At 40.1% G+C, this 26,248-nt stretch overlaps 2 protein-coding genes across 2 annotated transcripts in view; one reads left to right on the top strand and one right to left on the bottom strand.

Annotated features, from left to right (window-relative positions):
- The window catches only part of TTC13 (tetratricopeptide repeat domain 13), a 39,125-nt gene extending 38,789 nt beyond the window's left edge, over positions 1 to 336 (bottom strand). The window contains exon 1 of the mRNA XM_069852288.1: positions 126 to 336. Coding sequence (XP_069708389.1) covers positions 126 to 336 — 211 coding nt within the window. The remainder of the gene's footprint in view (positions 1 to 125) is intronic.
- A 201-nt stretch (positions 337 to 537) lies between these two features.
- Positions 538 to 15,392, top strand: ARV1 (ARV1 homolog, fatty acid homeostasis modulator). The gene is made up of 5 exons (XM_069852320.1): positions 538 to 651; positions 8,999 to 9,118; positions 9,617 to 9,770; positions 11,020 to 11,244; positions 11,726 to 15,392. The coding sequence occupies exons 1-5, from the start codon at positions 553 to 555 to the stop codon at positions 11,830 to 11,832; spliced, it is 705 nt and encodes a 234-aa protein (XP_069708421.1). The 5' UTR covers positions 538 to 552; the 3' UTR covers positions 11,833 to 15,392.
- The last annotated feature ends 10,856 nt before the right edge of the window (positions 15,393 to 26,248 follow it).

The raw sequence follows: 26,248 nt of genomic DNA, 5'->3' as shown, positions 1-26,248 counted from the left end.
GGAGGGTGGGGAGTACGAAGGGAAAAAGGAGGGTCTCGAGAGAAAAGGGGAGGGGGCGGGGGGAAAAGGGGGTGGCGAGGGTAGGGGAACCCGCCCCGCCGTGCACGGCGACGCCCCCGACTCACCGCCCTCGGCCGAGAACTGCTCTGCCCACTCCCCCGCCGAGGCGCATCCCCCCGGGGGGCCCTGCCGCTGCCGGTGCAGCTCCTGCTGCAGCAGGGACAGGGCCGGGTACTGCTCCGTGAGGGCGAGGGCAGCGCGGGCCACAGCCAGCAGGGTCAGGGCCAGCAGGGCCACCGGCGCCCCCAACCCCGCGGCGCCGCCGGCAGGTGCCATCGCCCCAGCGCGCGTGCGCGGCGCTTCCGCCCCGGCCGGACACCGAGCGCGCGCCCGCACCGCCCCCCGCCGCCGCGCTGCCCTCTGGGACATGTAGTTCTGCTTTAGCGCGGCCCGGCAGAAAGGGCCGGCGAAAAAAACTACAAGTCCCGGGATGCACCGCGGCGCGGGAACCCCGAAGGCGGAAGCGAGGCTGGTGGGAGCGCTGACAGCGCCATGGCGGCGCCCGGCGCCTACCGCTGCGTGGAGTGCCACGGGGAGGCGGCGGAGCTGTACAGGGACTACCGGCACGGGGTGCTCCGTATCTCCATCTGCGTGAGTCGCGGGGGGATGCGAGAAGCGGTTACTACTGCAAAGAGTGGAATCGCTTTGATTTAAGCGAGAGTTAAGTTTCATCTAAGCAATTGTGTTCTTTGAAAGTCAGGCAGAATGTCCCTCTGACACTGTTTTCTTTCAAACGGTGTTTTTTCCATGCACTGCTCGTTCTTTGGAGATGACAGCGCCTTGTGTGCGGTGTGATCTGTGCTGAACAGACATGTGTGCTGTGACCACCTCTGTTTGGGGTCTCTCCCCGTCTCTAATGCAAGGTCAGGCAGAGCTGGCTCCAAAGCTCTAAATTAGCAAGAGTTTTGACTACTGCGAAGTTCATAATATAAAAATCAGACGTTGTAAAGTAATAGATTGCTGGGAAAATTGATGAACACGCAGGTAAGTGGGAAGTGCATCCTGTCCCAGCTCTTGTCTCGCTGCACACGACTGATGGGGATGGCTCCCTCGCATTGCCCAGGCCTGATAAAGGATGCTTGATTTCTGAAACTCCAGAATGAGTCTTGGAGAGTTTGTTTGCCGGCATTTTTGGTGTCAGGGGCGGCCGAGCAGTGGGAGAGGGAGGGTGGGATGAGGGAGGGAGAGAGTAGGGATGCCGGCGGTGGCGTCTCAGCCTTGGTTTTCCCCTTGTCCCTGTTGCGTGAAGGTTCCCCCCCCACCCCCGGTGACGCTATCCCGGTTCCCGCTCCGTGGCGGAAAGCTCGGGCCTGAGGGTCAGGGTTGGAGCGAGGGTGGTTCTGAGTCCGTGCCAGGCTCCTGTCTGACCTCGCCGGCCACGGTGGCTGCAATTTCCCAGGTGGTACCAGCACCTCCTGGGCAGTTCACTGCTCTTCCTTCCCACTCTGCCACTCCCAGAGTTGATGAGGGTTTTTTTTCCGGAGTGTTTTCGTACTTGTGGGAATATAGAATCGCAGAATGGCTTGAGTTGAAAGGGACTTTAAAGATCATCCAGTGCCTATAATGGGCAGAGACACATCCCACCAGACCAGGCTGCCCAAGGCCACATCCCACCTGGTCTTGAACACCTCCAGGGATGGGGCAGCCACAGCTTCCCTGGGCAGCCTGTGCCAGTGCCGCACCACCCTCATGGTGAAGAAATTCTTCCTAAATCTGCCACTCTCCAGTTTATACCCATTGACCCTAGTCTTATCACTGCAAGCCTTTGTAAACAGTCCCTCCCCAGCTTTCTTGTAGGCCCTCTTCAGGTACTGGAAGGTTGCTATAAGATCTCCTTGGAGCCTTCTCTTCTCCAGGCTGAACAATATTGACTCTCTCAGCTTGTCCTCACATGGGAGGTACTCCAGGCCTCGGATCATCTTTGTAGCCCTCCTCATATAATGGAAGATTGGTGAGGAGGAATTGTAAAGCACTCACAAGTGACCTTTCAGCTGGGATGTAGAAAAACTCATGAATTATGCTAATCCTTGCTAATATTGTGTCCCTGACAGGCAGAAGCTGTGTGTTTAGGTAACATAGACCTGTGATAAACTACGAGCCACCTTTGAAAACATGCTTGAAATTCCTTCCAGTACTTAAAGGGAGCTACAGGAAAGCTGGAGGGGGGCTCTTTATCGGGCAGTGCAGTGATAGGACAAAGCGGAATGGTTTTAATCTGAAAGAGGGGAGATTCAGGTTAGATATTAGGAAGACATTTTTTACTATGAGGGTAGTGAGGCACTGGCACAGTTTGCCCAGGGAAGCTGTGGATCCCCCATCCCTGGAGGTGTTCAAGGCCAGGTTGGATGGGGCTTTGAGCAGCCTGGTCTGTTTGAGATGTCCCTGCCGGTGGCAAGGGGGTTGGAACTGGATTATCTTTAAGGTCCTTTCTGACCCAAACCATTCTATGATTCCTGCCCCACTGTAAGAAAGATGAAAGCACAAGTGGAAAAATACTTAGCCATTCATTAATATATAGAGGCAAAGCAGCAGGTTTGGCATTCACACTTTCTAGCAAGGATTGAGCTCTGTGGTGCCTGCATTCCCATTGTGTTTCTTCTGCAAGAGTGCTATTTCTGAGATCCCCCAGTTTATGAGGTAATAAATTTACTCTTTATATTTCATCTGTAGCTTTGTGGCTGTTCCTGTGCCCTGCTTGTGTTTGGCTCACACAATAATGTTAAAATAAATAACTTTCTTCACTTTTAGAGTCTCCTATGTTTTCTCAGTGATATCACAGCTGCAGAAAAAGAAAAAACATTTATTTTCAGTTCCTTTTTTGTGTTAGTGTAACGTATCATGTTCAGCAGTGGAAATGAACTATGTCAAATTATCGGCAGTCAAATCATGTAGTCAAAATCTGTCATTGGTACATGATAAAAATGTTGATGTTTTTCTTTGGAGCTCTTCCATGTGGAGCTTCAAACTCCTCTTTGAAATCAATGACAAGTTGGATACAAAAAGACAAGTATAAAGCTTATGCCTGCAGCCATATCACATAAGATTCAGAACATCTTGTAAACCCAGGTTATCAATTATGGTTATTAATTTGGCTATGATTATTTCTAAGGGAAACTGGAAGCCAGTAGATGGCACTCGTTCCTCTTAACATTTAACCATTTGAGGACTGAAGATCCTGGTCTTCTGGAGCTGTGGCATCCCGTGTAGAGGGATTAAGTCCTAGTTACTGTGTTCATCACAAATACCAAGCAATTACAAAAAAAAAAAAGCAAAGAGTAAAAAAAAGAGCAAAGAATCACATTTTCCTTCTAAATTGGAATTCTGTCCTCCTTTCTTCATGCAGGTCCAGATCAGTACCTTTTTTCGCTTACTCCTGTCAGTCTGTTTCCTCTGTCTGTGTCGTGGGTCATCATGGTTCAGTGTTAATCCTAGTCCTAGTTATTCTTATGTGGCATCTGTCAAGCCCTTCTCTCCTTTTCTGGCGACCCAGGAATACTTAGAGTAGGATTGATCCACATGAGGAATTAGCAATACAAAGCATGTAAGAAACACATTAGCTCATGGTTTATAAGGGGAGATGAAAATGTTAGAAGATTGCCAAGATAAGAAGAGTCCTTCAATTGAATTGATCTGAATTCAGCTTTATCTGTGTGTTGCAGGAAAGCACTGTTGTTCTCTCCAGCTACCATGTGCTTACAATTTCTGACAGGGCAATTCTTGTTTACTTGTTCCTTTTAATCTGGAAGCATTGTTTTGTAACTGCATTAACCTTCACAGGTATTACGTTCTCCAATCAGAGACATGCAGAGCTGGTCAGAATTATGCTACTGACAACAAAAAAATAGTGAAGTATTTGACACCCTTCAAAAACTTCCATGAGCCATGTTATGAGTGTCAGTGTTACGAATCATATTAACCTGAAAATAATGATAGAAGTTTTCTCGCCTTTAGAAAATATGAAGATCCCACCTATCAGTGTGAACATCATTTATATCAGGTATTTATAAAACTTAAGAGCGTAGGCCTCTAAAAACTTAAGAAAAGCTGAAAATATTTTACAAAGATTGGAGATCTGAGGTGAGATTACAAGGTGTGACCACTCAGCCTGAGAACAGTTGACATCTGTCGTTGTGGAACTAGAGCACTGAGTACTGCTACTGCATTGTAGGGAGAAAAAGTGAAAAGTACATAGAAAAATTATACAGTCATATTCCCTTTCAAAGGGAAGTCAGTGAACAGCCTCTGTGTGCTTTTTGTTGTTAAAAAGCTTTGGGATACTTGTGTTTCATTCCCATTTTCAAGTAGTACCTCAAAATACTGACACGTTAAGGAAAAAAAACAATGCCATTTTTGTTCCATATGATGTGTAACATAAACAGTTTATTTTCTTATTTTGACCTCAGAAAATTAGGAACAAGCAGAACATCACCAAGATCTTCGCTGTTTGAGTTTTTTTAATTTGTTTTTAAATTACATATTTGTTGTTGTGTTTAAAAATAAAGTTTCAGAAAGGTTAATCATTCCATACCCTAACAAAGGGAAGGAGTTTATTTATTGCAATATGTCAAGCTCAGTCAGGATCCCCCTTGTGTTTTGTAATAAGAAAGCCAAATTGCCTGAGCAGTGCACACTTCATTTAGCTTTTCTGCAATTAAAAAATAATTGAAAAGCTCTTTTATTGCTGCAAGGCAGGGAGACTGTAAATGCTTTGAATGCAAAGCTGCATTTATGTAATAAGGTAAAGAATCTGTCAAGAGTACAAAGATTGTCCTAGAAAATAAAGTATGTTATTGTTCTTATTTACCTAACTCAATCTACAAACCAACTCACCAGTGGAACACCTATCACATAGGAGAAATTATAAGCAAATATTTTTAATTTCAGTTTTCTGAAATTGAGTGCATCTGAAACTGGACTGGTTTGGGGTTTAGCTAATTGTGACACTTAGCTGCATCCCTAATAAACAACCCATTCCTGAAAGCAGCACAGCTAATTATGTTTTATTGTTTAAGGGTGCACCCGGGATTAAGAGCATTCTTTCTAGATGATGGGTCCATGTTATTTTCCCCTATGAACCCATGTAAATGGACCTATGTTCATGCCGAAGCTACGTGAATGCTGTTAAAATTTGCTGTATATGTAGTCTATCAAAAAATTGTAGTTTAATTTTGCCAAACTCCAAACTGTGGAGAAAGGACTTTTAAAGGGAGACTGTTTCACTGGTGTTTCTACTGTCTAGAGATTTGTATTTGTATGCATATTCTTGGTGTGGGTTTCATGGTAGTTTTAGTTCAAGATGAATCCTTGTTATACAATATATATTTTCATTTTCTGTAGTATCCTATGGCTTCCTTTTCAAGAACACTTTTCCCTTCTACCACTCCCATCCTAAAATACATTTACTTAAAAATTCAGTTATGTTTTAATATTGGAGGGATCGCTCTATAAAAGTCACGTTCATATACTTTAGAAACTTTGCCCTTTCCTGACAATAGGTATTTCCTCAAATATTTGTACATTGTATGTCATTTGGCATGTTTGTGTACTGTGTTGTCAGTTCAGTGTCTGTGGTGAATGAAGAAAAGTTGTCTTTTGAGTAGTTTTATAAAAGGCTGATAAACATGTAGTCAAAGTTAACATTTCAGTACTTCTTTTGTCTTTTTTATTACAACTGAGATGTTAAAACATAACTTACTTTCCTTGACTGTTTTGGATATCTTTGATCAGAAAGAATATGATGCACTATACTATGAAGAACATGGTTATACTGGCTTATGAAGTTTTTTTTCCTTAAAGCTGCCTTTGCCCTTTTTTTTAAACTGTTTTTTTTTAAGATAACTAAGCAAATTTCTGTGTTGTGAAAACAGAAGCTTTTCCTTGAAACAACAATCAAAGTCAAGTATTCCTAAATATTTAACTAGTCAAACAATTCCTAAACTAATATTAATTTAAATTCATTAGAACATTGAAACAAATTCAACATCCTTTTTTAGAGGAACACAGTATCTGTTCGATTTCTATGTGTCACTATCAAACATTCGTAGTTTTACACAAATTTGCCAATTTAGAAGAAACTGTGTAAATAGAATTTATGGTGTGAAGCTTGACCTTTCTCTTCTACAACATAATCTGTTTTTTTCAAGGGAAGATACCAGTTACTTCCTGTTTCTGATGTCAATTGCATATTTCAGGAAGAAATTAAAAACTCGTTAAAAATGGAGAAATCCATTTAGTTCTTTCTGTCATTTTAGAACCGATTATGATAACTGAGGCATTTCTTCAAGAAAGCCCAACGAGGATTGAAAAAGCTTTATTTTGTTAAAGATGTAGCCTCTTCAATGGAGCACTGACTACAGCTATGCAGAACTGCAGTGGGGAATGAGAGATGAGACAGGTATTTGAGTTCACTCTCAGCTGCCTCACTGAAATCTTAGGTGCACATAGCTGCATAGCTGAGCTGCTCAGCTGCTCACACAGGTTTTCTCTGAAAGTATTAGTGATTATCAGTGTCTGTAAAGTTACATCACTTTACCTAGATAAAGCTGTCTGGTTAAACCTGTGTTGTTGCATTCATTTTGTGGAACTGGGGCTCCAGTCACAAGTTGCTTCATAGGTCTTTGGTGTTAGTGGGAGATATTTTAGTAGTACAGCTGGGAAAAAAAAAAGCCGGTATGGATGGAATTTTATCCTAGAGAGTCTATAGATTCTGCAACAACTGTCATCTTCATTTGTCCAATTAGCCTATCGATGTGCACGCACAAGTGTTTTGCAATAAGGCAGTTTGTATCTCCCACAAGTCCTTGAACAAACTTATGCTGGCTAGGTCACTGGCTAAATAAGCACAAAGGACTTCTCCTTCATGCAGTTACATCTCAACTAGAAATAAAGTATATTAAGAATGGAGCTAGCTCTAGAAGACAGGCAGACTTGAATGTGTGTGTGTATGTCTGTGTGTGAAAAGTCCTTAAAGGTGGCAGCTCTTTTGTGGTACAGCTGATTTTCTTTTCCTGTTGAGGTAACACAAGAGAAATCGGATTCTTAAATGTTTGGTGGTGGTATGCTGAAATACTGAATTAAACGTCAGCTGCAGAATATTTCGTTGTAGCTGCTAGAAGCTGTGAAGCAGAAGATGCATTCTTATGGGTAACACCACTATTTGTGTATTAGTTTGTAACAATCCCCTTATATATCTGCAGCAGAATTGCTGTATTGTTGGTTTTGCCTGGAGATTTGATGGGAGATTTAAGTTGGATATTGGGATGAATTTCTTTACTAAAAGGGTTGTCAAGCATTGGAACAGGCTGCCTAGGGAGGTAGTGGAGTCACCATCCCTGGAGGTCTTTAAAAGATGAGTAGATGTCCTGCTTGGGGATATCGTCTACTGGTGGACTTAACAGGGCTGGATTGATGGTTGAATTCAATGATCTTAAAGGTCTTTTCCAACCAAAACCGTTCTGTGATTATATACTTAAATTGTCTAAAATTCATTTCAGCTGTCAGTGAAAATCTTCCAGTACCTCTTAAGTTTTTGATCAGTGTTTGGTTGGGACCCTCACTTGAAAAGATAATTCTTTACTTTTCCCTGGTAAAAAAATGTTCTGTAGTAGGAAAATTTAAGAGCGTAATAAATCTGGAGTAGGTAGGATATCCTTCATCTAACCAGAGATTTGACGTATGTAAATAACCACCTATAAGAATATCTGTTCATGATTTCCGTGTAGAAAGAAATGAAGCAAGACACTGCCTTTAATTAGAGTTGCAATTTCTTTTTCACTCTAATAAACCATGTAGTTGTGGTCTTCTGTTAATTATGTCCTTTCTTCCATCTCACTCACTTTAATTTTAGACCTACTTAAGCATTGGTTAATTGAGTCAATTTTGTAATTCATTACCTCTAACTTTGGTACTGTCATACACGGTATTTTCTAATCCAAATGACATTGTTGAGGTTTTTTCCTTGAGCAGGACCAAGAAACATGGTTAGTGGTAGCAACATTCCTTAGGCACTCTATTCAAACTTACGCGTTTATTTAGATGTTTTACTTAATAAGGCTGTTGGATTTTGGAGTCAATATGCAAGTGAAATTTTGCGTTCTCAAGTTCTCCAGTAATAATTCTGGTAGATAGCTAGGCAAAGTTAGCTTTGGACCTAAGAAATCCCTCTAAAATTGAAAAAACCTTCTTGTTTTTTTCCTGGGAGTTTGTCTGTAGGTGTGTGTTACCTGATGCTGCATTTTTGATTGCTAAAGCATTTCAGAAAGCAGTGTGTAAATTTTTTTCCTATCAGTGCACAGCTGTGCACTCATTAAAATGGAAATAGAGAACGTTTTTCTGACTGTTGTATTCTAGCATGGCAGCTAATGTGGAGGCCCAGGGGAGCTGGATTAGCTGAGGACAGGTTGGAGGAAACTAGTAGCTTGAACTGGAGGACTGACAGCAGGAGAAAGCTGACCTGCTAGTGAGCATATTTCCGGAAGTGCACTTGTTTAAGCTGAAGTGGTTGCTGTGATAGACTGCTGCTGCTCCTCAGCCCTCTGCTAGAAGTTATTTCCCCCTCAGGTCTGGTAGATGAGCCTTTCACAAGACTGTTGTTTAACCATCCTATTCATATTCAGTATAATGGCCCTTGGTTAGCCCTTCTCATTTAACTTGGGTCAAGGAGTGATAACCCATGCAGGTCAAGTCAATAAATCTGAAGGGGGTTGATGACAAGCAGTTCCCTGTGGTCTGGGTAAAATAATCTCTCTATTAGGGGAGGAAGCAATTTTTCTATGTGGATTAAAAACCTATTGAAAATGAATATATTAAGGAAAGACTAATGAGAATCGAATAGCTGCTTTGAATTTATGCTCTTGTGCTAAGCGTTGAGGAACATTTAATAAATACTTTCTTTCCTTTTTTTTTTTTTTCCTAATTCTTGTTATTTTGTGACTTTCAGAAATCCTGCCAGAAACCTGTGGACAAATACATCGAATATGATCCTGTTATCATCTTGATTAATGCTATTTTATGTAAAGCACAAGCATACAGGCACATTATTTTCAATACAAAGATAAATGTAAGTTGCTATGTCCCTACCCTGTGAGTTTTTGTTGCTAAAGGTCTATTTAGGTTTGGTAAATTGATTGTAAGATTCATAAAACTTTTAGGGATTGTTCTGTCCTTCCACAGGTTCCAGCAAGCTGAACCAGTTATAAACAAAACTAAAAGCACAATTTTGTTTATATATTTCTAACTGAAATAGCCTTCCTAATTTAAAAAAAAAGTGTAGAGCAGGCTTTAGAAATCACAGTTATACAGCTTCTTCTGTATGGAACTGTTTATGCAGTTTTCTATACCCTCTAATTTGCCTATCATGTTAATTGATGTTAAAAGGATGATGTGCTAAACTATTGGCTCAACGTGTATAATTTGCTTGTATTTCTAAACAAAAATAATAAACCTACAAAGCTTGTTTGTATACATGTTGAAATGTATTTTAAATACCCATTTCATACTAATGCTTTAATTTATGCTTATTTAATACTAATGCTTTTATTATTCTTTCATTTACCAGATTCATGGGAAGCTCTGCGTATTTTGTTTGCTTTGTGAAGCTTATCTCAGGTGGTTGCAGCTACAGGATTCAAGCCAAAATACAGACCCTGATGATTTAATCAGATATGCCAAGGAATGGGATTTTTATAGAATGTTTGGAATAGCTTCTTTAGGTAATATCAATGATTAGTTCATGTAACCATCTACTCTTTAGGCACTGAATAACTTCATGAGTCTTTCAACAAGCTTGTATTGCAAAAAATTAATACAGAATGGATGTCTTATTCAACCCAGTATGGAGAAATTATTATAAACACTCTCTAATTTGCATTCATATGATGTAAATGCATATTTTGATCCTGATTACAGTCCAAACTGATATGATCCACATTAGATATCAAACCACTGAAAAGTGGCAATATTCAGAAATCTTCATATGAATCCATTTGCGTAGTTTAAAGACCAGTGTAGATCTCAGCCTTATGCCATGTTTCATGTTTATTTCGGGTTTATTATTCATTAAGGCAATAAAATATTAAGGATGAGCCTTACAGAAATAAACACTAATGGGGAGAAACTGTGCCTGTTGGGTTTTTTTTAAATGAATGCACAAAAATGCAGACCAGTGTCATCACTGGTAAAGAGTAATTACTTCTGTGCTCTAAGACTACATTTGAAGGCAGGGAAGGGTTTTTATTTTATCTTCTTTAATACTTGCACTCTTCCAGTAATGGTGTCTCAGTCAGGACCGCAGACTAAAACTAGTATTTCCGTTAGACAGACAGGGTTTAACTGTGGTCCTTTATTGTCTAATATCACTCTAAGTAGGTTTTCACAGCATGTCAGTAAAACTGTTGGAGCTCATTTTTCAGTAGTAATTCATCTATTACAGTTGTCATGAGAATTGCTTTGACATCTGCATTAATACTAGTGTTAGGGAGGCATGCAGTGTCAAAAAAAGCTCAATGATATTTTCACCTTAGTGTTCTTTCTCTTGCTGGATGGAAAGGGTTCATTGCTGGTGACCTTTTCAACAAAGACAAGTATTGATTTTGTGTAAGAGGCTAACAGACAGTTGAATAAAAAAACCCTCTCCTTTTGTTAAAACGGAAAAGTAAAGAGGTTCTTATGCTAAACTTCGTGTGCTGCGTGGTGTCAGAAATTACGAGTATGACAATCCTAAAGATAAAATACTGTGATAGAATTATTTTGAATGTCAGGATACTCAGTTTAAGTAATAGTAATATTTGCCTATTAAAATGAACATTGGAGATGTAGGATGTGTTTGTGTTTGCATATATCTTCTAAATAGCAGTGGTTCAGTTGCATTTTGGTACATGTCGTTTCACTGAAGTTCATCCAAACAATGACTTGATTTTGATGTGTCATTCTCTCTTTCCAACTCCTCTTATTTCCTCTTAGAACAAACTTCATTTTTGCTTGGCATTTTTATTACCTTATGGTGGACAAGACCCGAGATGCTGAAAACAAAGTCTGACTTCATTTTACTTCTCAAAGCACTGCTGCTGTCCAGCTATGGAAAGCTCTTGCTAATTCCAGCTGTTATTTGGGAACATGACTACACACCTTTGTGCCTTGCATTTATAAAAGTATTTGTCTTGATATCCAACTCTCAGGCAATTAGAGGTACATTTTTGGTTTTTTATTACTACATTTTTTTGTATAGTATGTGCATGAGAGAATGCAGCTGTTAGAGAAGTTATTATTGTTATGTATTTTAATCAGTATCAGATATGTGACTGAAATACCTCTAGCTTAAAACTGTGTTCTGATTTTACTGGAAAGTGAACGGAACAAGCACTTTCTAAAAGGAAGAAAAAGCACCTCTTATTTCACTGTCATCTCTTTGTATATGCTGCATTATATCCGTCAGATCCATCAGTTAGAATTTGAGACAATTCATTATGGGTCATTGAAACATAAAGTAGAATCTGTTGTGTGTCTGGAAGATGAAAAATTCATATTAATTTTATGCATGGCTTTGGAATGCAGACTTTTAACAGATTTGTGTGATTTCTTATACATACAAATTTATGTGAATTCTCATGTGAGTTTCTGTGGTCTTCTTAAATGGTAAGTGATAAATTTGTTCTGTTTTCTTTTGCAGTTACATTGAACTTGAACCGATTACTTCCTTGGTTGGCCATCTTCATTGGATTAATTTTTGAAAATGGTGTGATCTGCTTGTTCCAGAAAATGGGATGGGATGTTTGATAAGTCAGCCCAGATCTGAAGAAATACCAACTACACGATGGTCATTTTCTGAGAATGATCTCTGCCAGCAGGCTCCAAAGATACCATTTTCATAGTAGTAAAGAAGGTGGTAGATAACAAAAACTTGCATTAGTGGTGAGTGTAGACAGTTTTGGGATGAGTTAAAATCAGAAACTTCAGAAGTCTGGCTTTTTGATGTGGTGGTCCATGAATCTTTAGTCTTAGTTTGTTTATTTTCCTACTAAAAATTATGCATGTGTCTCTACCTCAATAGCTCTATAAATCTGGCTGCACAGCTGTAGCTGTAGCAAAAAAAGGTGCACTGAAAAATTAAGAAATGCTACCAATCACTGCATTTTGACAGAATGAGGAGGATGAATTTTTCCCTTCAGAGGAGGGTAGTCAGTGGAAAAATGTGAAAGCCAAACTTGATAGTTCTGCAATAAGACTTTCAAAGAGAGAAGCGAGCGTGCGCAAACAGATTATTACAGAAAAGGCAAGTATTGCAGAGTAAAACGACAGCGGGAGAACAAAATTCTATTCTCTGGGATGTTTATGTAACAATCTAGAATAAAAACATAACTAGTTCTAGAGTAATCTCTTGGAAATATAGGTGTAACTGGCTTGAAATTTTATGTGCTGTCATAAATGTTGCTGCTTTGTTTAGAAAGCTGAAAAGAGAGTTGAAGGATTCTTCCCCACAGCACATGAAGTTGTTTGGGGTGCCACTTCTTATGCATTTAATATTAAGCCACATCCCCTGCACTCAGCCTTCATCTGGCAGCAGGTTTAGTGGAAGCAAAAAGTGAAGCATTAGGCTGCTCAGCAATAGAGTAGCAATTGTTAAGAATTAAACCCCAAAGCAAAATAAATAAACCCTACCACATGCTTAGGCCTAAATTAGTGAAGAAACATTTATAGAAGTTCTGCACCTTTTTTCCCAGCAGGCCAAGAAAGAACTAGATGTCCCACAAAGGAACAGGCAGAATTGGTTTCTACTAGACAGTAATTAGGACACAAACCTACTTCTTTAGTGCAGAACACTTTCTGCATAGACCACCCAGCCAGGAAGAAGAGGCTGATGAGGTATTCTACAAGCAACTGGGAAATGTCTCACGATTGCTAGCTCTTGTCCTTATGGGAGACTTCAACTTCCCAGATGTCTGCCGGAAGCGTAATACATCAGAGAGGAAATAGGCTCAGAGATTCCTAGAGCTTGTGGAAGACAACTTCCTGACACAACTGGTGGATGAACTGACTGGGAAAAGTGCCCTGCTGGACCTGTTGTTTGTGAACAGAGAAGGCCTTGTGGGAGATGTGATGGTTGAAGGACAACTGGGGCGCAGCAATCACAACATGATAGAATTTTCAGTTCTAGGAGAAGTAAGGAAGGGTGTCAGCAGAATGTCCACCTTGGACTTCCTGAGGGCAGACTTTGGGCTATTTAGAAAGCTGGTTGATAAAGTTCCTTGGGAGACAGTCCTAAAGAGCAAAGGAGCCCAAGAGGGCTGGATGCTCTTCAAGAAGGAAATCCTGGCAGCACAAGAGCAGGCTATCCCCATGTGCTGGAAAACAAGCCAGGGGGAAGAAAACTGGTATGGCTGAGCAGAGAGCTCTGAGTGGATCTTAGAAAAAAAGAAGAAAGTATATGAGCTTTGGAAGAAGGGTCAGGCATCTCGGGAGGACTGCAGGGATGAAGTGAGATCATGCAGAGAGAAAATCACAAGGGCCAAAGCCAAACTAGAACTTAGATTGGACGATTCTATGGAAGATAATAATGTTTATAAAAATGTTTCTACAAATTGTATAAACAACAAAAGGAGGACCAAGGAGAATCTCCATCCTTTACAGGATGCAGTGACAAAGGATGATGATAAGGCTTGGGTACTTAATGCCTTCTTTGAGTGGCCAGGAGGACCAGGGAAGTGATTTTGCCCCTGTACTTAGCATTGGTAAGGCCGCATCTCGAATACTGTGTTCAGTTTTCGGCCCCTCACTACAAGAAAGACATTGAGGTCCTGCAGTGTGTCCAGAGAAGGGCAACAAAACTGTTGAAGGGGCTGGAGCACAAGTGTCATGAGGAGTGACTGAGGGAACTGTGGTTGTTTAGCCAGGAGAAGAGGAGACGGAGGGGTGACCTTATCACTCTCTTCAGCTGCCTGGAAGGAGGTTGTAGAGAGGTGGGTGTTGGTCTCTTCTGCCAAGTAACAGGAGATGGAACAAGAGGGAATGCCCTTAAGTTGTGCCAGGGGAGGTTGAGATTGGGCATTAGGAAAAATTTCACCAAAAAGTTTATCAAGCACTGGCAAAGGCTGCCCAGGGAGGTGGTTGAGTCGCCATCACTGGAGGTATTTAAAGGGCCAGTAGATTAAGTGCTTAGGGATATGGTTTAGTGGTGGACAGTTGGGTTTGATGATCTCAAAGGTCTTTTTCAACCTAGTGATTCTATGACTCTAGATACTACTTCTGTTCTTCATTTTCCTCAAACTCGGTCTCTTATCTGTGTATCTATACTTTGCAAAATGCATCAAATACCATTTTGCAACATCTTCAAGCTAATTCCAGACAGGTTTAGAGTAAGTCTAGATTATGACCACAGAAGATATAAGACATGTTTGTCTGATGCAACTCCCTGTGCCACGGTAAGTTGTTGGGTCAGAAAGGCAAGTGGTTGTTGATGCTTTTTTAATAGGTCAGAGGCTGATGCCACTCGTGTCATTTATATTAAATTTGACATCTTTCTGAGCATGGGATGATATGGCTAGCTCCAAATTGCAACCTCTTTTAAGTACATGAGACACTGAACTGCCCCAGCAAGCACAAAGTTGTGAAGGTGAATCAGGGGTTCCTGTTGCTCCTGGTGTGAATCAGTGGCCAGAAAATTGAGTGTAGGTGTGTAGTTGCTCACTGGCTGAGCAGCAGCTTTGGCAACATGGTACCTGGAGCACGTTTTGCTTTTCATAATTAGATTTGGGGACATATTCCCCCCTCCAAAAAGCTTTTTAAAAAACAGCATGTTGCTGAAGGTCCTTTGAGTAGTGCTCCTCTCCCACAACACCAGCACACAGTGTTGGAAAAGAGGCTGCAGGTTGTGAGGTTGCAAAGGGAAAGAGCAGTAGATCTTTTTGAAAAGATTCAGGGATGCTGGTCTGACCTGCTTTCATTTTCCTCCTTCACCCTCTGCTTTACGTTTAAGAAGGAATGAAATTGTGCTGCAACAGAGAGGACAGAAGAATATGTGCTAGGGAAATGCTGGTGCCTGCTGAACCAAACCCAGTTTGTTATTGTAGCTGTTATCGGGATTTTACTCAGCTTTCGGTCCGTCTTATTATGACTTAAGCGTTGCAGCTGATAAAAGTTCTTCAGTGCTCTGTAGATCTGATTTCGGTCTAAAGGCTGAATGGAGCTCACATAAGTGTGACTAACGCAAGGGAAATATTTTGCATTACACATAAGGTAAATATTAGCTAGTCAGCAGCAAAATTGTAAATACAATGTATATAAATTCTGTTTGCGAACATTTTCTTAAATTAAAGTTTATTTTGAATTTAAAAAAATTATTTCAGGATATTTTCTGAGTTTTATTCAGAAGACCTAGAATGGACAAGAACACATTCTGAAAGAAGAAATGCTTACCTGTTGTGTCACGTAGACTAATAACATATTGGTTATGCTGTGTGTGATGCTATCAGGAGCCACCACTGTCCTTATGCAGCTTTGAGGATTGAGAAGAAAATTAAGAGCTGCAGAGCTGTGGAAGGAAAGCAGGTGTTGTACTGGTTTTCAGTCTTCAGAGGCATCATTATTGTTTAGTAATGTAGGACATTCTGCCTTGGGTGGTTTTCTGGCTATTCATTTACCAGCACTAACATAAGTACACCAATGTTTCATAGATTGGGCAACTTGAGGATGCCCTCAGGGAGTGGGGGGGCAGGTTGTGTCTGCATTTTTTATGCCTTTGGAAAAGGATTCCGTACAGTGCTTATGAGAACCTAGCCTCTTTTAAGGTTCTGCTCATTTAAAACAGTCATCTCTCTCTGGATTTATTCCTTTTTGTATTTTGAGCTCCTGTCCTTTCATTAACTCTTTGTACTGAAACAGTCACATGTGCTGGAAGATGTATGATAAATAGCTTTCCCTTGCTATATATCTTCAATTGCTTCGTTAAACTTATGGGAAAGTATTTACTAGGTTTAAAAATATAACAGTCTGCAAATGCATCTATGTAAACTGTCTGAGTTTTGCTTGGAAACAAAAGGGTTATCGTGGCCTATGGGAAATTCGTGGGCCTATGAAGCAAATTCCAGAATTTTGTTACGTGAAACGCACGGAAAGAACCAGTGATGTTATTCAAACTTGGGTTGAGCAACATTTTAGTTAGAGATTGCACATTGAGAGCTGGGAACTTTCCTGGGTCTATAGGTCAGGTAACAAGTGTTTAGAAATTGCTCTATACATAATTGGAGATTTAGTGTGTAAGCTAGAAAGGGCTAAAGGAATGTAGGTGTCGGGTGGACTTTACAAAATTAAAGAGTTGAAAAGTCTATAAAAACTAAGAGGATAGAATCTCAAAAAAAATAATATGTAAGAAAACATGCAGTACAGATGAGTGTATGACTAAGCAAATATATGAACAACCTACTCCTAAATTTTCAAAGGATGATGAAGAAAGAGTAGTATTTATTATAGACATTTTTGTAATAATGGTATTATGAAATGGCAAAGAATGTCTCCCAAAGAGTAAATTGTATGGGTTTCCCTAGAAAAGTTACTGGTAACCTTATTATTCCAGTGGTTTGCGCTCCATCCTTGAAAATACACTTTCATGAGCAGAATTACCAATTGTACAGAGACAGAATTAATCACTGTGAATAGAAAGAGCTGTGCAACAGCACAGCATCTCCCTTCATTCTGCAGTAGTGTTTATTGCACTAGATTTTGCTGGGGGAGGCCAGGGCTACTAACCTTGTGACCTCATGCGAGTACTGACAAGCGAGCCTGTTCTTCCGTAACAAGTTGTATTTGAGGCATATAAGCTGCCATTTGTTAGCCCAGTCTTCACTGAACTGGAAGTAAAATAGGACATCTGCACTGGAAAACTATTAGCAGCTGATTTCTCAGAAAACAAGAAAGCCATTGTTTTTCCGGAGTTGGCATGATTTTGCAATCCATCAGCTCTTCCCCCAGCTGGGCAGTTAAGCACCACAGTGCCATCTGCAGTCGAGAAGTAAAGGACTGTCATTTCCAAAACTGGAAGGAAATGGAAAAGTACTACAAGAACATACTTGTTGATTAGCTTTTGTTTTCTAAAATCACAAATTCAAGTTTTTCAAGTTAAAACTAATTTTCAGTTTGGATAAGTAGTAGAGTGAAGTTAGTGATGAAAAAAAAGGTCACAAAAGTTTTGGTGATTTGGTGTGAAGGTGTATTCAATATATGCACCAGGAAAGCTACAAAATGCAAGTTATTTTAGCAAAGCATCTGTTTGTTTAAAACATACACAGTCCTGCAGGCTGGGACTACTCCAAGTAGCTCCACTGAGATCAGAGAAAATACACATCACAAAAGACATGCTAAAAATGCTAAAAATCAATAGGAATTTTGTTGCTGAATTCATTTGAAACCCAGGTTGCTGCAATTAGAATTTACAGGAAGGTGTACATAAGATTTGTGTTTTCTCTTCTGCATCTTATAGTTCTTTTCTGACTTTAGTCTTTCTAGTAACACTTAGCATATTACTGAAGTGGCTAGAAAGAAGATCTGAACACGAGGAGCTTTGTAAAATCTTTTTTCCTAAACATGATCTGCTGTCCTAAATTTGTAAAGCTCTTTTGAGCCCTGTGTAAACAAATGATGTGTCCACAAAGCAGCTAAGAAATACTGCCAGTGATGTTTTAATTGCTATTCGTTAGGATAATAGATATCGTTTGGGTTTGTTTGGTTTTTTTTCCCTGGGTAAAAATGTGGTTTTAATTCCTTTGGATAGCAATATAACAGTGTGAACTCACAATGTGTACATGTGCTGGCTGCTGAAGAGATAAATCCAGATGACCCCCATAATTTTTTATAATGTCTAAGTGTAATTCTAAGTACATTTTTAGGCAAAAGAACTGTTGTCTGTAAGCTGCACAAAAGTGCTGCCATAGCCGTGTGAGTAGAGGAGTGGGGGCCTGAATTACAGCCTGAATCCTAATCCTGGCTGTAAGATCGACTACTGCTGTGACCTTGAACAAGTCATATACATGGTTCCATAAAATGGAACTTCCATTTTAAAAAATACTTCCACCATCACAGGAATTGAGGGAGGATTAATTTGTTCATGTCTGCTTAAAAAGATGAAAAGCATTAAGTCCTCTTAGCTGCAGGTTGTTTGGAGTCAGTCAACACCATGAATATCACATACTGAAACAAATGCCAGGAGCCAGAGAATATGAATATTGGAGGTGACATGTTTAAAGAAGTCTTCTTTATGATGTTAAGTGAAGCTTTAGTTCTGACCCTTGCTAGCATACAGTTCTATAACTTACATATCTGAAGACTTTTAGAGATATGTACAGCATATCATGAATTCCTCATTGTGAATTTTAAGTTACTGCAGTTGTTGTGTGCCAAAATAAACCTGAAATTTGTTAAAAAAACTTAGAAGGCAGGGACCTAGCATGTGAACTGATCTTACTTTCAGCTTCTGAAAGGAGAATTACTGTATTTTATTTCACAGTTTTGAGGCTTTGGGTAGAAAGCACAGGTGAGTCTTCAGTAAAAATTATTTTTTAAAAAAATTACAAACCATTGGTATTTTTGCAGTGAATGAATCCAGTAACATTGTAAAATTTAAGCAAAACAAAATCTCAGCAACACAGAAGTGCTTCTACTCATCTTGCATTCTGTTCTCAGCACTGCTTATTTGCTCTGTAAGCACCTGTTTATAGTGATTCCCTGCCATACATGCTGTAGCCCATGTGACGCTGTTGCACATGCATCATTCCTAAACTTTGATCCCTTTAGTCTCTCACTTCACTTCCAGTATAAAGCTTTGGCTCTGATCTTCAAAGCCACTGATGTATCATGTCTTGGCTACAGCAGTGATAGCATCTCTTTCTCTCGGTAGGACTACAGCATTCTTTTGATCACCATAAATCAAAAAGCCAACAAAAGTATAATAATAACTAGGAAGGAAACATTCTCCAGTGGGAGCATCCACTGTGTAATATAATACCACATACCAGCACCAGGAAGAATGGCTTGGACTTTACAGGGTAGGCAACAAAATTGAATGTATCACTCTGTGCATGGTCCCTATTGATTATTTCAACAACAGAACTCTGTTTCCCTATGAGGACATTTCTCCTACACCAGTAGTGTGGAAATGGCAGCAAGGAAAACACAGTCCGTCTTTCTTACTTGTTCTGTCCTGGGAGAGAGCAAAGTCAAAATGAGACAGTGCTGATTAGTGAAGAGTTTTTTTTTCAGCAAGGGTGGACAGATTATTCAAAACATTTCCTTTGGAAAAGCAAGTTAACTTTGCTGTGGATGAGCACAAAGATTCACTTATAAATATACATTTATTTACATAACCATGTGACAAGACTTAGTTTGTATCAAAACTTCCATATTTTCAAACTTTATTTTACATTTCTTTCATTTTAAGTGGGTTTTTCCCAAAAAAACCTTCCTTGGTCAATAGAATTGTGCAATTTCTCCGAATGATGTGTGTGTGTATATGGAGAGAGAGGGAAGGTGAGTCCTAGACTTGCAGCTTCTGCGTTTACTGCCTTATCTATGTATGAAATCATGCAGCTTGTGACCATATGAAGGTCCTACACTGAAAGAAAAGGCTGACTGGGATAAAGGCACCTTAGTCTGACTATTGTGCAACAGGACAGATTGTATCAGTTTAAAAAAAAAATAAATCATGTCCCTGATAAAACAGCATCAGAAACATGTGCAGATCGTGTCTCCCTTCCCTCATTGTTTCTCATCTGCTTTCATTTTAAAAAAAGACACCATGGTGATGCTAATCTAATTCAGCTGCAGGAGCTCTTTGATAGAGAGTTCAGAGAGGTGTTTTTAATCCTCTACAATACGTCCTGATAGAGGATGGCAGAACAGGAAGCCCTTGTGTGCAGATCCTTCCTTGCTATAATGGCAGTGGGGGGAGAAGGCGTCTGTAATTTCATGCCGTTATACCAAAAAGTGCTGGCTCCTCTGAACTCCCTACAGCAGCTGCTCCTGAAGGCTCAGCTCTTTGTCCTGAGCTGGCAGCTGCCTCTGCTGATGAGAACAGTTTTGTTTTCACAGAATCAGATGGGGCTAGAAGTGAACTCAGAGGTCACTTAGTTCTTCCTCCAGCCGTGAGGCTGGACGGGCACTCTTGACAGATGTTTTCACTGGCAGACAGAGATCCTGGCTCTGAGAGACCAAAGCTAAGCTGCCTTTCCTAAACGAGGGGACCTGTCAGCTCTGTGTACAGCAGCAGTTTGATGCCCAGTTGCTTTTCAGCTTTTCGACTATGACTATTTATTCAAGCAGTATGATTTTGTGAAAATAGATGATTTTACTCGAGGAATCCCTTCTGAAGATGATGGCTTTATCTTTCAGTAAGTTCACGTCCTCTCCAGGATGCATGCTTCAAATTCTCTGCTGCCTTCTGTAACAGGCTTGCTAAGCCAGGAACATGAAAATCCATCGAGTGGGTTCCTTGGCTGTAGGACTGCAAAACATTTAGGACTTTTACATAAATAAGGTGGCCTGTTCCTCTTCAAATCTACTACAAGTTTCTTGTAAGGACTTATACATTGGGTTACACACCATTGAGTTGAAACAAAAATACAATCACTGCCTACAAAGTAAAGTGTTTAATTCAGAATGGAGTGAAAGGACAGGCATGGGGAATTGAGATCTCTGTTCCTGGAGAATAAATGCATCTGTACGAACTCCCTTCTAATTTGCAAAAGAAATTGCAGTGTAAATTGCCATAGTCAGCACACTTTTAAGCAGATGCTCTTACAATTTAATGTCTGTGATAATAGTGAGATATGCTTGGCTTCTCCAATACGGATTGATGTATTCTGTCTGTACACACCTGCATTTAAAGGCATAGAGAAGAGTTTTGTTCTCTGGGAGAGGTGACACTGAAAGCCTAGAACAGTCCTGTATTTGCAACAGAAATAGAAAGGACTTGTTGAATGACTGACTAGTGATGTGGCACAGCGGAAAAATGTCCTATTGTGTAATCACATAAAGCACTGGCAACAAGACATTTATTTACATATGAAAACTCAGACCTCAAGCAAATCCTATGGTAAAGGACATAAGATAAAAAGAAATGCATAAAACACAATTCCTTTTTCCCCACAGAGATTGCCACAAATTTCTGCCTCTCTTGTTTATCATTAAATATTAATCATTTATGGAAGCACAATGACTGTCCCCAAAATACACCAAAGCTTTGTTCATAAATGTCTTTCATCGTCTTAAAATGCACATGAAAAGAGGTATAAATGATATAGCACAAAGGTGCTACATATTCCATTTCTCTCTACAGGTTATATTGTATGATGCAATGCATTCAAGAAAAAGCTTCTCCAATTTGAGCTACACGATTAAGTATAAGCAGGAAGAACAAGGGTAATTCAAAGACAAAGGACAAGATTCTGTGTGATTTGTACAATAATAGAAGAAAAAGTAATAAAGACTCTCAGAATATAGAAATCCTGTGTTCAGACAACAAAAAGGATAAAAAACAAATGGTGGCAGGACTTCGATATTCTAGTGCTGTGAGAAATTTATTTTCACCCTAATTTGATGTATTCTTTGTTTCAGCTAATTCTGATAAAATGCCCCTCCCCTATGCCAAGCAACTATTTAAATATTTAAGTAGTTTAACTTTTCACGTAATATAACAACAACAACAAAAAAAAACCATTGCATGCTACAAACAGCCTATGGTGTTATTTAATAGTAATGGAACAAGTTAGAAATGCGGTCCTATTTGAGCTTGTAGTTTACCTGCTCATAACTTTGTATCGCTCCTTCCTAATTCTCCACTGCATGCCCTGCTTGAACTTTGCAATATCTGAAGCAATCCTAGCAGAACTGTAAGCTTTGAGGCCTCCCAATACACACAATCAGTGCTACAGTTTTTTGTTAAATTCCAGATTCAGTTAGACCAAAGACACTGTAAAGGGCTGAGTTGAGAGAAAAAAATAACCAAATGTGCTGTTCATATTGTCCAGATAGTTTTATAACTGAAGGAACAACCTTACTATGTTGCCTGTTTGTAAATGATTTAAAAGGTTCTGCTGTTTGACGAGTCAGAAGAGTTTAAGCAAGAGCTGGTATGGTTTCGACAGGCAGCTTCATTATTTGTGACAGTGGCTGGTATCCTGAGCCAGAAAGAGCTCTGTAACTCTTACTCATGTGTCTAGCTAGATAATCATAGGGACATTTCTGACCCATGGAAGAAATGTTTGTGATTTCTGAAGGACAGTAGTTAGCAATTGAACTACTTCTGCTAACATGAATTTAAGGCAGTGGTTTGACACATGGTTGAACTCTATTCACTAACAATTCTCAACAGTCTGTTTCAGTCACATTTTTTTGAATTCTAATAATCCACTATTTGCATGGGATTTCTTCTCTCATTTTAAGCTGAGGAATTCTCAAAGATTATGTTCTCTTGAAGACAGTATCTCAATAATGTCTTAGAGTTAATGCATTTAAAACCCATGGCAAAAGTTGAGCAAAGGGTTGAAATAGTCACAAGCCTGTATAGGCTTCAACAGCAAATAGGTTTGTCTCCCTAAATTGCATACCAGCCTTATCTGAAAAATGAAAATTCTACTGCTAAAAGCACATTCCTCTGAAATCAGATGTTGGCTTCATTACTCCAGGCTGGTTGTTTCCACGTTCGTCTAAAAAATTTTCCTGAATAGAGAGGATGAAAGGGAGCCAAAGAAAGTAAGAGAAACAGACTTCTGCAGTGAGTATTCCTCCCCTCCGAAGTTCCTCTGTCATTTAAAAACAAATAGCCAAACTCACTGCTGGTCATCTGGAGTGAGAACTCCTTGCTAATCCTACTGCTTCCTTACAAGGCGTAACTGCCCCACGAGCTGCAGGCACAAGTCCAGCACACATCGAGTTTCCTGTAAAGTTTGATCCAACACATCTGGGTTCTGTGGGACCACCTCCACTCTTCCAGGCAATCTCAGCTGGGAAGAGTTTGTCACTGTGCGCAGACTGCAACCACGCAGATACCCCAGGTTCTTTAAGCCACAGCAGAAGCCAGTCCTCGCAGCAGACCCTGAATGTTTGCAAAGCTAATTGTGGAGTTGGAGTCGTCAGAATCATAGAACAGCCACTTAGGAAGCTCTAGTATGTACTTTAGGGAGCTTTGAGAGTGCCAGAAAATGTTAAAAGCAATATTAGATGACTTTGCAAATAAGACAGGACTAGTTTGCTAAGGAAACAAGTGAGTTATTTCCTAAGGTCATGCGGAGTTGTCTAGAGTTAAATTTAGTAGCTTCAAATAAAACAAAGATAACAATGGATGGAAAAAATGTACTTCTATGGAGCTGTTTTCTGAGAAAATTCATGTAGTATATGAAAAGGAACTCAAACTGCTGTGGTAATGTATCCTCCACAGGCAGGCACCACAAAAACAGGGGTAAATTTTTTCGAAGTGGCTAAAGGACAGAAGGCTGCACATTGGAGAAGAAAAGACCTGTTGATAGGGTTCCCTTTGGCATGTACCTGACTAATCTTCCTGTTTCACATTCCTGCCCAGTGGTCAGCTGAATTTCTGAGCAGGGGAATTAGTTCACTGTGTCCTCAGAGCAATCTAATTCCTCAAGCAAAATGAATGGCTTTAGTTAGGCAGCAAGGCAAATAAAACACGGGTTTTTTTTAGCACAACTGCAACATTAAAAATACACGACAAATAGCATGTACTCAGATTCTAAAACAGGTTGAAAAAGGACACGGAAAATCCCCCAACCTGTCAGCAGCAGAACTAATGAAACACAGGGTCTTAAAGTTGTGTCCCAAGACCTCAGCGTCTCCTTCCAAAATGCACAAAGCTCCAGGCTCCAGCATTGGTGATATTCCTCGCCACATTCAACACTCATCCCTTCCAGCATCCCCTTTAGTCCCGAAGGCAACTTCTGGGGTCTTCCCTGGGCCTCTTGCTGTAACCCTGGTTTTCACCCGCACTTGCTAGAAGACATGTGGAAGGTTCTCAGCTCCTTCCCACACCACCCACTGGCACCCAGCACTCTGGAAGATCCAGCGCATGCCCCGGCTGCTGCAGAGCTGCCAGAAGCTGGTTGATCACCCGGCTTTTGCTTTCTTTGCTTTCTGGCTGCTGAGTGGCCAAATGGGAATCGAAGGATGAGTTTCAGCAGTGATCCTGTCTGTGGAAACAGCTGTCTCTCTCCTCCTCCAGCTGCTAATTTTTGCAAGGCTTGTAAAAACTAAGCAACTTTCCACTTTGTATCCTGCCAGATGTGGTTTGTAGCAAACAGACTGACAGAAAATGCATGGATGGAGTCCTTGCATAAGCTGTGTTTCCTTAGGAAGTAGACTAAATATGAGGCAAAACCTCAGGTTTATAAAGTACTAAGTGGATCAACTTTTTAATAAAGATCCTGGGGGCTATGCTACTGTCCTCATTGCATTTAAAATTTTGCAAATGGTATTATTTACAAGAAAATGTGAACATAATTTTAAAGAATAAACTTATTTTAGAAAGTATGCAAATTTACTTTTTCACCTACACTTAGGAATTAATTACAAATATTATAATATTTCTTGCACAATCCTTCTCCTACTCTTCCAATTTCACACAACTACACAAAATCTTGTATTAAAAACTCAGCTTCAGTGAGCATCCAAGTCTGGACCACCCATAAACAGAGTATAATTTTGTCCCACCTCTACTGGAAAACTCTTCCTTTGAAGCAAGACTTATTTTTTTTTTTACAAGTTATTCAAATGATCACCTACTGTGTTTCACTGCATTACAAAGTAGTACCTTTGAAAACATTTGTAGCATGTATTTGAATACCCCTTGTACCTTAGTATAGATACCATGCAGCTCTTCCACAGTCTTGGAAATAGAGACCAAGCAGCAGTTCTGATTTCAGGAAAAAAATTCCCGCTTTGAAGTCCATCCCCAGTCAAATCAAAATGGATGACAGTGAATTCACTACCAGATGCAGATGAACCTAAATGCTAATCTGTTATAGCTGCCACACATTTTGTATGACACTCACTTTCTCTGGAGCAGAGCACTTCTTCCAGACTCTTCTCTTTTTTGCAGACTAAGAACATTTCCAAGGGACTTAGACTGTAATGCAATTTTGACTGCATGGCTCTGTAGTTGTCATAGCAACAAAATGAGTGTTAAGTTGTTTACAAAAAGAAATATGGCTAGCACAGACTTAATGGTTCCTTATTTCTAACAGCTTTACCACATTGGTAGGTCCCTTGGAGTAAGGTCAGTGAAGGGTCACCCATGGTAGATTGCCTTCTGAACTGCTGTACTCAGTTTTCCATCTCTGAGCAAGAGGAGCCTGACTGACCCTGTTTTATTGTAAACTTGTCTTTTCCAGCACCCGCTCAGTACTGGCTAAGCTGCAAGGGACAGGATTGTGTGGTGTTCACTGGGCAGGGAAGTTTTCAAGTTTCTTTCATTATACCCATAAAAGGTTACACGCAATTTAAACTGAGGTTATGGAGAAAAGGAAAGGGAGAGTTGGTGTGTGGTTTGGACCAAGGATAGCAAACTTTTGTAGTAACAACTTGTTCTGTCATGCATGCAACCAAACTCTGACTTGAAGCTGCATGTAACCATTAGTTAGTATTTAAGCTATACTTTCCCACCAAGCACCTCTCTTTCACGGCAATTTCCCTACGCCATGCTGTTGTAATGCAGTGAAGAGATACAGCTCATAACTGAAACGGCAGGGACAGAAATCTGGCTCTGGAACAACCCCTTATGGACTTAGGTTTACCATTTTTAAGGGCTTTGTCTAGCTGGCCAGCCTTCCCAGCTTTTGAATTTGTCCTAGGAATATAGAATTCAACTCCTGCTCCATGCAAGAAGGTGTTATTTAAGAGACAAGGCGCTGAAAACTTATCAAGTCCTGGTAATCCGTCCTTTTTCCAGAGCAGACGATGCTGTGGAGTGATGCCTCAAGACTTTCATGCTTTTCTTGGTACACTGAATACCAGCTAAACATTCCACATTCCCCATTCCCCATCAAGTATGCTGCATTAAAATTAAAACTGAAGTAATTTCGCTTTTTAAATTTTAAGAGAAAGTACTGTGACTTTTGCTCAAGTCCATTCTCACCAGTGGGGCTATTAACAAGTGGCACAATGTAAGGATTTGTAAAACAGAATCTTTAATTCTATT

The sequence above is a fragment of the Phaenicophaeus curvirostris genome, chromosome 2, assembly GCF_032191515.1.
Source record: "Phaenicophaeus curvirostris isolate KB17595 chromosome 2, BPBGC_Pcur_1.0, whole genome shotgun sequence".
Lineage (NCBI taxonomy): Eukaryota > Metazoa > Chordata > Aves > Cuculiformes > Cuculidae > Phaenicophaeus > Phaenicophaeus curvirostris.
The sequence above is the reverse complement of the archived record's forward strand: the minus strand, read 5'-3'. Positions and strand labels throughout refer to the sequence as shown.